The sequence below is a fragment of the Corvus hawaiiensis genome, chromosome 6 (genome assembly GCF_020740725.1).
Source record: "Corvus hawaiiensis isolate bCorHaw1 chromosome 6, bCorHaw1.pri.cur, whole genome shotgun sequence".
Classification (NCBI taxonomy): Eukaryota; Metazoa; Chordata; class Aves; order Passeriformes; family Corvidae; genus Corvus; species Corvus hawaiiensis.
The window spans coordinates 34,944,474-34,956,497 of NC_063218.1; the positions used below are offsets into that span (position 1 = coordinate 34,944,474).

General features: G+C 50.8%; 2 protein-coding genes across 6 annotated transcripts in view; one reads left to right on the forward strand and one right to left on the reverse strand.

The window, feature by feature from the left end:
* Positions 1–5,057: 5,057 nt before the first annotated feature.
* On the reverse strand, positions 5,058–9,945 carry CCDC177 (coiled-coil domain containing 177). The gene has a single exon (XM_048308397.1). The coding sequence runs from the start codon at positions 9,943–9,945 to the stop codon at positions 8,047–8,049; it is 1,899 nt and encodes a 632-aa protein (XP_048164354.1). The 3' UTR covers positions 5,058–8,046.
* SUSD6 (sushi domain containing 6) overlaps positions 9,890–12,024 on the forward strand; it is a 92,911-nt gene continuing 90,776 nt past the window's right edge. For 3 of the 5 annotated variants that reach the window (XM_048308407.1, XM_048308409.1, XM_048308404.1), the window contains exon 1: positions 11,757–11,901. The gene's annotated coding sequence lies outside the window, so the exon portion shown is untranslated. Of the gene's footprint in view, positions 9,978–11,685; positions 11,902–12,024 lie in introns of those variants that run through there. The other 2 variants (XM_048308402.1, XM_048308403.1) reach the window with 2 other exon arrangements.

Below are 12,024 nucleotides of genomic sequence, written 5' to 3' on the forward strand. Positions count from 1 at the left end.
GACACTGCAGTGCGTTGCCATGGAGAGGACTCAGACAGCATTACTGGGTCAGCAGGTACTGTACAGCATGGGAATTGATACAGCACCGGCGTCAGAATGCGTGGAAGGGGCCCTGCAGATTCCAGGAGACTCTGCAGAAATTCCCCTGGTAGCTTACAGCAAATTTTCTGTGCATCTGGGGACTCGCAGGCTGTGACTGAATCATGTGGCATCTACATTATAGTACAGTGTCTTTGCAGGGAGGGATCTGCAGTTTCCCAGAGACGGCAGGAGCTGCAGGAAATCTCTTGGAGTAGCACAGTGCAGTCTGATCAGAGATACTTAGAGAGGACAGTAGCTCTGGGTGTGAACATCATTGCCTTCAGGAATCTCTACTTCTACAATTTTTTTGATGGAACTGTAAGTAAAATGCATTGAAATACCCGATTCTGCAAACAGATTGTGCAGGTTCTTTGAAATATTGTAGGAATTGCAGAAAACTTCTGTTACAAGACAGAGTGCCTTCTGCCTGGAAAATATTAGGACTCACAGCACCCAAGAGATGTAAGTTGGAGTGACAGCTACCATGAAAAGTGATATGGAGTTATTTACAGCTAACCTAAGATGTCAGGTGCTCTAGCATTGTATAAAGCCCTGAAGCCCTCAGCTTGCCTAGCATTTTCTGAGAGCAGGCGGGTCACCTCTGGTTTACTGAAACAATCCTCCCTGGCTTTACTTCCTCCTGAGCAGCAGTAGGTAAAACTGATAAGAGAAAAAGCAACATCATGACTTACAGCTGTTACAACATATCTAAAATTCCTGTCATGACAGGTCATGCTGACCTACATGAGCTAGACATGAATTTACTGGCAGGTCATAAGGAGAAGCTCGTGACAGTGGTGATAGGATAGATGAATCTTAGGATGCCAGCCTGTCCCCAGAGCACCTGTGCATGACGTGATGATGACTGCAGAAAGGAAAGCCTCCCTCTTGGGCAAGAAGAGACACTGCTTCCTATGCCAAGCACTGGTGTAAGCAGGGAGGGCAACAGCTAACAACTTCCTCTGGGGCTGTTAATGCTTGCCCCATTCATGGTACTGTCTGGGAAAGCAATGCAAGGGAAGCAAATTAGCAGCAGTGTTGATAACTAAAAATAAAACAGTAGCATCCCTTTGCTATGCCACAACATCACAGTTCTTCTGTAGGTTTTCAATCTACGCCACCCAAAGCCCAGATTCAGACAGTTCCTGTAGTTGCTTGTGTACAGATGTCCCAGTTTAAGGAAGAGCAGGGCAAATTAGTTTTCTTAAAGCCTCTGCAGACAAGTGGAGACTTGGCTGCACCCTGTGGTCAGCTCCCCAGGTACCTAGCTGCAGGCAATGGGAGCAGGAGCCTCAGAATCAAACTAGGAAACAAGGACAGCTTGACAGCTTCAGGTGGGAGCTGAAAATGGTGCAGAGGCTCCTACAATGTCTGGATGAGGGCTGCTGAAATTCCTTGATGAGAACACAGAACCACTCTTCCATCAGGGTTCATTTCAGATGTGGATCCCCCGCATGGCTGTGTAGTGGTCCCTCTACAGTGAAAATAGTGCCTGCTCATGGATCTCACATTCTCCTTGAAATCTGAAGAAATAGCTGTTGCTGGGAGGTAAACATGAAGCCTGCCTTGTCAGCATGTACAGGAGACAGGTGTGTAAGTAGAAAAGCTTGTGAACAGAGTGGTCCCCTCCTAGGGTCTAAGAAATTGCATGCAACGGGGCACTTAAAAAAACTCTCACCTGCTGGCTTCTTTCAGGAGGGAAAGGAAAATGGCTTCCAGCTTTACCTACACATCTGTGTTTTGTACTCCCTTCCTCATTTATTTTCCAGTCTCTTACAAATCTTTAAATAATTGCCAAAAATAGCACAGCTTACTTTGGAGGTGATTAAAAAAGAGACTAAATTATCACATCACCCTCCTACAAACCAAAACATTCCCAGTAGCACCCAACAGACAAAGAGCCAAATCTCTTACTCCCCACTGTTTAGCTTGCTGTCTGACAAGGTACTTCTGTGCCAGCTGCTCTTCCTCTCAGCTGCACTGAGCTGGTTAAGCAGATGCTGCTTTGTAAACATCCAGGAACACAGTGTCCAGCACCAGGGTATTGACAAATTTGTCACCCAGTCTAAAAATATCAACTGATATGTGACCCTCCCATCCCACTGCCTGGGTACAGCTCAGGCAGGAGGAAATTTCCACCAAGCTCTTGAAAGCATAAGCTCTGCTAAGCCACTGTGATTTACATAAATAATGAAAAGTTTAATATATCTAGGCTGTATTCACTCCTGTAATAACTCTGCTGCCCTAGAGAGGAAACTAATGGGATGAACTGGGCCCCAAAATTTTAATGTGCTGAAAGAAAGTGTTACTGTATGCTGTCATACATAGAGATCTAAGTGATTCTAGCTATCCAGGATGGTATAAGGATGCTCAGTCCATGTTTACTCACTCATTTAGCATTTCCATCTGTAGCTCCTGCCCATTTCTGCCAATGCACCTTCCTCTCACCCTGCCCCTGTCCTGGGCTCCCAGTGCAGCCTTATCTAACCTTCAGGCCCCCCATTTAAAAGTGTTTCAGGGTTTGGGGGCAATGTCCAGAAGTCATGGCTTAAAACCTCTATCCTCAATGAAGTATCAGCTGCAGATCAGGAGGCAGGGGAGCTGCCACAGCAGGGGCTCAGGGAAATATCCCTCCACTGGAACCAGGAGAGGTTAATTAGAGGAGTGCTCGGGGCTTAGGGAGAACATGAGTGAGAGCTCCAGCTAGATCAGGGAGGCCAACATGGCCTGGGGCAAATCACATCAGTTCTTTCTGCTTCAGTTTGCTTGTACTTAGGCTGGGGGCGATAACTAGTTTACCTCACAGCCAGGTCCTGAGATTAGATGCAGGGAGCTGTGTAAAGCACGTAAGAACAAAATAGCACTGGCAGTTCAGTTTTGTAATACAGGATGATTCTTACTGCCAGAGTGGTTTTGTAATGCAGAGGATTCCTTGCTGAATGGCAGAGATGCAGGAGGCAAGGGCAAAGTTACCAGAGAAAGACTTGGGTCCTTTCAGACTAGAATCTTACAAAAACAAGGTAATGTTTCACAGTAAAGACGCATGCTCAAAGAACGGGCTAAGGACAAAGAAGTCAGACCTAGAACTGTATTTTTTTCATGTCTGTCCTAAGATGCATGTGGGATGTGGGGCATATTCCATTATGAAGGCTCTGAAGGCTGGCATCCCCAGAGCGCTGGATGCTCTCTATGGATGAATTTATGAATGGAGAATTTGTTTCCAGGTGTCTTGTGTGCAAGAGCTTTGTATTTTTTCTCTTCTTCCCAGTGTTTTCTCTTCAAAACATCACCTAGTAGTATCTCACCAAAAAGGAGGCAAGAGCTGCTGCCTGCCTAGAAGCCAGAAGCATTATGATTTTCTTACTGTGCCTCCATACTGGCTCTTTACAGTGGGTGCTACTTGCTTGCCAAGAACTGGTGGGGCTGCACTCCCACAAGCAGTTGTATTAGGGCTCCGTCAGCTCACACCATAACATCCCTGAGCTGTGCTGCAAAGCAGCTGTCTCGGGGCTGATTTCCAGAAGGGCTAAGCCAGTGTCTTCCTCTTCTTTGCCTACGACAGCCTTCTTTTACAACTATGAAGGCTAAGTCCAATCCTAACAAACTAAATTCCCTGGGAGCTTGACTCAGCAAAGCATTAGAGCTTACATTTGATTGCTTTGAAGGAAGGCTGTGTGATGTGAGAACAGATCACAGAGCACTTCCCAGAGCACCCCTGCTCTCCTGGATGTAGTGGCTGCTCTACTAAGCATCAGCACAGTCCCAGGTCCACAGAGCAGAACTATGTGTGAAGACACAGTTACCATTCATAATATGCTGCATCTAACTAGCTTTGTATCTCATCCTTACATTTCCCTGCATCTTCTTTAAAACAAAACCCCAACCAAAAAAAGCCCAAACCAAAAAACCATGTTCAAAATGGCATTTCAACTATTACATTTTTGTCTTTACCAGCAGGAGAAGAACGCCCACAGCCGAACGCAAGTCTTTCTTGGATGCAACAACTGAAGCAATGAGAAGCCATCCTCAGGTAGGATATGATAAGCCTGGCTGACTATGTATTGCAAATTCTGTATTTCCCACATCTCCCTGTCCAGCCTTGGCTTAATAAAGACATGCACATCAAACTAAGTCCCCTCTCAAACCTGTGAGCACTGCATATTCAGCGTTTTTTTAGTGAACAGAATTTCCCTGGAATTGAAGAAATTTTGGCACAGAGTTATCCTGGAGCTCCATAAGCATCCTAAGAGAAAAATAGTAGGTAACCAAGGCGAGAAATCTAATCCTCGCATCCCTCTTATTCATGTGATGAAAGAATTTATATAAACTGGCTTAAAATTTACCTTGTAAAATATTAACTAGTGGTGTTGTAGCTGTTCCTCCTAATAGCTTTTCAACATATCTGCCAAATTCAACCTTGACAGAGAGATTTGTGTTTTAGTGATTAATTTTGTGTGAAGAGGAAGCATGCAGATAAGATTGGTGGCACTCTATCTGGCACTGAAGGGCTCCAGTTTCAGCCCAGCTGCAGTTAAAAACTGCAGTTTTTAATCCACATAAACAAGACAGATTCTGAACATGCAAAATGTGTTCCATTGTGTTCCAAAATTCCTCCAGAGCTTGGCCAAAAGAAACTGCTCCTTAGTCTTCTAAGTGCTTCTCCTCCATGTTGCTTGCTTTGATTTTTAGTTCTCCCTAGCCTGCAGCTCAACAGCAAAAACACCAAATAAGCCCTATCTAAAAGGGCCATACTTTTGATGTGTGACCCAGGGTTTAATTTCTGTTCCTACAGAAATCCAGCAGCAGAATTCCTTCTCAAATAAACAGAAGCATAAGCAGACCCAAGAAATACCTCTCACCCAAACTGCTGACTTAAATTTTCCATGCTGCAATTTTAAACTCATAAACTCAACTGAATTTCACAGAATTTGGACTTAAACTACAAGAGAAATAAAAAATATCCATACACAGATTAATGTCTTTTGAAAAAAAAAAATTTTTTTCTCAGATTGCACATTCAAAACTTCAGCTGTACACTGCACAGTATAGGAACACTAGTTTGCCAGTCCAATTACCATCATGTAGGTTTGTGTTGATTAGGTCAGCTGTAGCCCCAAGCTGTCAAAACTCAGTAAGCAGCAAGAGATGGACCCCAGGTGTAATTACAGTCAGTGGCCAAGATGTGTCTCCTGGGCTGCAGAATGTTCTCAGTCTGGGAATGCCCTTGTCAGAGGGAGGTTTGGACGGTCTTCAGGTAGATTGCAGTAGAGCTTATGGGTAAAAATACTGCTCCAGTTAGAGGCTGCCTGCTCATTCACCCAGCACTCTTTGCCTTCTTTCTGCTGTTTCCCAGCTCTCCCCATTTTCCCCTCTGCTAAATGAACCCAGCAGTGAATTTCAACCACAGTGCAATGACACAGAAAGCAAAAGCCCTCATATCCATGCTGGCAGGCTTTCTCTGCAGCCCCAAAGGCTACAAACCAGATCAAACATTGGCTATGCTGGAGTCACTGCAGGTTTTATCCCAACTCTAGTGCAGAGAGCAAGGGCAGTTTTGCACTGGTTGGATTTGGGCGACCGGCCATCTCTTTTCTAGGTCTTTGCCGCTACAAGGGCACACATAGATCACTGTGGCATGGACAACATGTGGAGAAGTCTGTGTGTTTTCAAGGACCTTGTCCAGTGTTACAGCAGGATTTGTTTCATTGTTCTAATTGCTGCTTTGAGGACGAGGGTGAGGGGACAGCCCCCTTGCTGGAAACAGTAATGCAGCTGTCCTTTCCACAGCTACCAGATTTTGGTGTTAATTAATGCTTTTCACCAAGGGATGTTTTACTTTGATAACCACTCAAATAAATAAATAAATAAATAAATATTACTTTGTGCTTTGTAAGCAACATTTGTTCAAAGTCTTTGAAGTGCTTTGCCAAGCCAAGTCTTACTAATTCCTGTGAGTCCCAGCAACCCCAAGAGCCGAACTCCGCTTCTGTTTATATCAATAGGAGCAAGTCCAGCCTCCGGGGACTTGCCTGGCATTACACAGTGAGCCAATGGCTGACAGAGAAAACATTGCTCAGGTGCCCTAATTCCTACTTTCATGCTGCCTGCCCTTAACACCACCAATTGTACCATTACTCAAAGAAGAGCAAGTTCTATAAAAATAAAAAAAATACCTACTTCTTCATTTTCAACACTGTTTGTGTAATGTCTCTAGCCTTGCAGGGCACCAAGGTGTATTTGGTCTATTGTTGCCATTACTGCTCGTTTAACACCTTCTTTAAAGCCTTCTAGGAGGGTTTTGACCTGCTGTTACCTCCTGGGAAATTCTGGTAATTTCTACCAGAAATCTACGCATGCGAGACTGCATGTCTGTGCCATATGTCAACCTTCTTCTGGTTTTCTCTTCTACTGTGTTGTACGTCAGAGACATCTGCAAAGAAACAAGATCCTGTCTGTTCTTGCTGCTTCTCCTCCATGCTCCAGATCTGACTGCTATCACCAGAGCAATCCAATACGGCGTCACAGATGGTGGAACAGAGAGCTGATGCTGCCCAGAGCCAGAAAAAGAAAAGCAAAGTGACTGCTTTGGATGTGTGCTTGCAACTCCAACTCAACAAAGAGTAAATGTGGAAGCCTGGAGCAGAACACTGTTGTACTTGAATGCTGTGCACAGGGCACAGGTAGGCTTTTCACATTTCTGGTGTACTTAATTGCAGAAGGACTCAGTTCCCTCTAAACAGTTCTGAGTTAACTCTTATAAAAAAGACATGATCCTCACCTAAGAGAATCTGTAATGTACCTTATTTTGTGCATCTACTCTTTCTTGTGCTCTGTATAAGAATACAACTCTTAGCACCAGTGGACAGAGAAATGCTGCCCTGATCAGTAGACAATGATAAGAGCTGGGTGGATGTCTCATTGTATGCAGCGCAGGAGAACTGTAAGGTTGGAAGGGAACTCTGGAGGATACCTGGTCCAACCTCCTGCTCAAGATAGGGCAAATTGGATAAGGTGGCCGAGGGTCTTCTTGAGTTCTGAGAATTCCTGAGGGTGGTGATTTCCACTCACAAGTGACCTCCATATTTTCCCCCAAAATCCAGACTCCACAGGTTCCTCCATTTTTTTAACTTAATGAACAAGTAACTTGTGCGGGTGCTTGTCAGTTTGTGGACTGTCCACTAATTTCTCTCCTTTTCTCCCTCCTCCAAAAGAAAAGAAGGAATTCTACAGGTGTTTGTAAGAGAAACTTGGAACGGAGATGGAGTGATGAAGATACCTGGGAGGGGTAAGAGTTACAAACAGCAAAAACAAAATTGTGTTTGTGAGCACTTTCAGACAGCTTCTTCCCAGCTCTGATCATGATGTCTGCTTACATGGCCTTCATCTGCGCTTTCCCTAGCTCGGTACCAGCGGCAGCCAAGGGGCACCCAGCGCATATGGCATTCTGTACTCCAGCCTTCCTCACCTTCAGAATGGGAGTGGAGCAGCTTTGAAAATGCAGTCCCGTAACTTTAACCCATCACTCCAGGCAGAATCAGCTTGGGGGTTTTTAGTTCTTATTCAGCAGGCTCTAGTAGTCAGAAACCTCTGTTTGCATTTCCAGATGGAAAGTGCAGCTGTAGTCATCTCTGGTGTAAACAATCAGTAACTCAGAGGCTTCAAGCAGATTTTGCAGCCCTCTCTGAGAAAATGCATGTGCTTGTGGGTTGGAGGACACAAAAACTTGCTTCCTCTCTATAAAGATGACTGAGGTCAGTCTTTAAAACACACCCAGAACGAAAAATCTATTTAAAACAGTATGTGAAATAGCTGCCACATTTTTGTGCGGTACCCTGCTCCCCCAAAATAAGAAATTAGGGTGGGTGTTGATTTTCATTGTTTTTTAAATGCTCATGCCGAGGAGCTTTCTGTCACATTAAGATGGACAAGCAGTGGTGGATCCTCACTCATCCATGGCAAGATCTTTCATTTCTTACTAAGGTGAGCATGCAGTTCTGCTTCGAAGGCCATCTTGTCAAAGGTGCGCACATTTGTCTCCTCCCGCACCTTTTCCCGGACATGGAATGATGCTCGAGCAACAGACCTGGCATTTTCTAAGACAGTCTTCTTCTCCTTGAAGATCTGCTCACTTCTCTCCAGCTTCCTCTCTATAGAGAGGAGAATTTCCCTGCGCCGTAAGTCCTCATACTGTTCCACCTTTTGCTTGTTCATTTTCTGCACTTTTTCCTTTTCCAGACGGCTCAAGACCACTTTGCGAGCTTTTTCTTGAACAGCCTCTTCAGCCACCTGGGCAGCATGCTGGAGCTTTCTCTCTGTCTCTCTAGCCAGTGCTTCCAAGTGCTCCTTCTGTTCTCTTTCCTTTTTCTCTGCTGCCAGTTTAGCTCTCTGGATCTGCATGTCCTCACGCCTGGCCTTCTCCCTCAGCTCCTGGTTCCTCTTCTCCACAAGCTGCTCATAGTTCTCCTGAGCCTTTGTCAAACTCATCTTCAGGGATGCCTTCAGCATTTCCTTCTCTTCTGCCTCTTGCTTGGCCAGTTCCTTGAGCAAGGCCTCGTGCTTCAGCTTCTCTGCTTGGTTGAACAGTCTCTTCTCCTTCTGCAACTGCACCTCCTTCCTCAGCCTCTTCTGTGCAGCTGTGGACAGCTTCTCTTGCAGGAGCTGCTCCTCTCGCTCCTGGTGCTCCTTCTTGACCTCCTCCTTTGCCTTCAGGCTGAGCTCTTGATGGAGCTTTTTCTGCTTGTCCTCCTTGATGGCCCTCTCCAGCTTCTCCCTCCGCAGCCGCTCCTGCTTCTCTGCTTGCTCCCGCCACCTCTCCTCACACACCAGGAGCTGCCTCTGCTTCAGCAGGGCGGCTTCCTCCTGCTCCTGGTTCAGTCTCCCTCGCCGCTTCTCCACCTGGCTCTCCCACATCCGCTGACCCTGCAGGAGAGCCCTCTGCTTCTCCTTCTCCTCCTGCTCCTTCCGCTGCTCAGCCAGGCGCCGCTGGCTGTCCCACTGCAGATGGGCTGCCTGCCGCTGCTCCCGCAGGAGGTTGGCCTCCTGGTGCTTGGCAATCATCAGCGCTGCGATCTTCTTGTCTCTCTCAGGCACCTCTGAGAGGCCCTTCTTCCTCTTCACCTCCCTGACTATCCTCTCGACTCTCTGGGCAGTCTGTGGTGAGTGGCTGAGGTCGCCCAGGCTGAAGCTGCGCCCCATCAGGGCCCCGTTGGCGACGGCTACCCCCCGACCCCGGCCGCCCACCTTGCCCCCGCGCTCCCGCAGGCTCTCCCCGCTGTAGGACGACGAAGCGCCCGACTCCGAAGAGGTCTTGCCCCAACTACCCTCGCGGCGCTTCTGCAGCGAGTCCAGGGAGTGGCTCTTGCCCTTGGCACCCCTCGATGCCCTGGCCTTCCCCCCGCCATAGGTCCGGGGCCCGCCGGCAGCTGCGGCCGTAGCCCGGGAGGAGACGCGGGCGGCGGGCGAAGGCGGCAGGCTGCCGAGGGGCGCGAGGATCCGCCTCTTCTCCTCTCGGATAATCCTCTCCCGCTCCTCCCGGCACTGCTGCAGCTTGCGGCGCCGCTCCCGCTCGTAGGCCTCGTAGAGGCCGGCGGCCACCCGCATGGAGCGGCCGGGCGCCTCTCTCAGCAGGTCCCCCAGCGCCCGCGGCAGCAGCTCCACGGGCCGCACGGCGCAGCGGGCGCAGGCCTCCAGCGACCGCGGGCTGGTCAGCACGTACCGGCTGCCCTCCGCCGCCGCGCAGTCGAAGTTGTACAGGTCCAGGTGCAGCAGCGGCGACTGCTCTCCAGGACGGGCCGGCTCTCCCCCCGCTGCCCCCCCGGGCGCCGGGCAGGGCTGCGGGGGAGGCTCGGCCGGCGGCTCCACCATGGCTCGGCCTGCGGGGCAGAGAGCGGCGGCGGGTGAGCGGGCGGACAGCGGGCGCACAGACCCCTTTGTGTCCCCGGGCAGGGGCGAGGAGCGGCTGGGAAGGGGCGGCGGGGTCTGCACCGGGGGTGCCTGGGCTTGGGCTGTGGTTGTGCAGGAATGGGGCAGGTTGCGGGAGGTGTTGGGCGCGGAGGGACAGTGTCCCGGGCGGGGGTGCCCGGGGCGGGGAGCTGTGTTTGGGCGGTCGGGCACAGGGGCGGGGTGGGAGAGGCTTTAGGACGCGCGGATTGTGCCCTGTGGTGCGTGCGGGGGCGTTCGGGGTGATGGGGGTGCTCGGGGTGACGTGGGGGGCGCTCAGAGTCCTCCGGCAGGTTTGGGCAGTGGGCGCAGAATCGTTCGGCAAGGAACGGGGGAGCTGGGGGTGCACGGCGTGTGTCTGGGCCGGGAGGGCAGTCTGGGCTCAGGGTGGCCGGGCTTGAGGATGCTTTAGGTGCGCCGGGCTTGGCGGAGTGGCGGACGAGGGTGTCCGCGCTTGAATGGTGAAAGGGGTGCTCAGGCGTGTCAGGCAGGGCTAGCAGCGGGACCGAGACCTACCCCCGGGACGCCGCCCGCAGCGCAAGACGGAGCCCCCCGCCCGTCCCGGTCCCCCGCGGCACTCACCGGGCGGGCGCGGCCGCAGCCCCGCTCTTTGTCTCGGTGCCGGCGGCCTCGGGGATCAGGCGGGCGGCGGCGGCGGCTCCTCCATGGCACCCCGGGCCCCACGCGGCGCCTTCTCCTGCGGGGCGGCGGCGGCGGGCACGGCGGCCGCCCGCAGGCTGCGGCGCCCCGCGCTGCCCGCTGCAGCCCCGCGCGGGGGGCGGGCGGAGGCGGGCGCGGGGGGAGCCCGCCCCGCAGCCCCGCGGCGGCGCCGGGCCGGGCCGGGGGCAGCGCTGCGGCCGGGCGGGGGAGCCGCCCCCGCCTCCCCGCCGCGAGGGGCCGGGCCGGGCGCTGCTGCGGCGGGCGCGGTGCGGGGCTGGCTCGGGGCTGGTTCGGGGCTGGCTCGGGGCTGGCTCGGGTGGCGGGTAAGCGCCCGGCCCGCGAGGAGCGTGTCCCTCCCTGCAGGCACCCCCGCTCCCTGTGTGCGCATCCCTCCATCCGTGCGTCCTGCCCTGCACCTGCCCCTCCGAGCTCACGTCTTTCCCTGCAGACCTTCCCCAAATGAGCGGCACTTTCACGGTCGTGCCCCCTGTTTTGCACTGTTCCTGCACACAAACAAGCCCATCTGTATTTAACGTTAATGTAGACAAAGATAAAAGGGGTGTAAGAAGGAGCAGGAGATGCTAACCCAGTTGTACAGATGGCAAACTGAACCCCAGGGAGATGAAGGTGCCTTGGGCCGCCTAGGGAATTCACGCCAGAGCTGGAAAGGAATGGTAAAGCTCTCAGATTTCAGTTCAATGCAGTTTCCAACCATGAAACCTTATTCCTTTTGTGCCAGTGTAAGTTACTGCTTGATGCAGAGATGTGTCAGGCAATACAGTACACCTTTTTGAGTACCCACTTTGAATATGGTGCTTGCAGTTACTTTGAAATATCCCTGGTTTCTACAGGGATCCTGGGCTCAACAGCCTCAATGCAGTCGAGAAATGCTTTGCTCTGGAAATACCATTCAGCCAAAAGAGGATCGCTACTGCTTGTGGAGGTGCAGAGCATCTGTGCCACTTAGTGGAGCAACTCTGATTTTTTCAGGCAGAAGACAGGAGTAGTAAACGCACCATTAGTCACTGTGTTATGAAGTCAATGATTTTCAGCAATTTCTCATTTAACTTCTGCAGGTACAGCTTAATATGCTTTGCTTTAATACGGAAGGATATGATACTCACCAAAGGACTTTCCAGGATGGCCCAGGACAAGGATACAGAGCAACAGAAGGACCCAAAAAGGCCTGGGAGTTCTTAGCAGAAAGCTGAGGAGCTGCAGGTTGGTTGTCATTTCATATTGTACAGGCAAAGACTTTGAATTGTGCTCATCCCGGTGCTGATGAATGCACAGGGTAATGATGCATCCACAACAAGTGAGCAAACTCCACCAATAAGCCATATT

Bases quoted from the DNA above. Each gene is read 5' to 3' on its own strand.
- CCDC177 (XM_048308397.1), bottom strand. From the start codon at position 9,945: ATGGTGGAGCCGCCGGCCGAGCCTCCCCCGCAGCCCTGCCCGGCGCCC.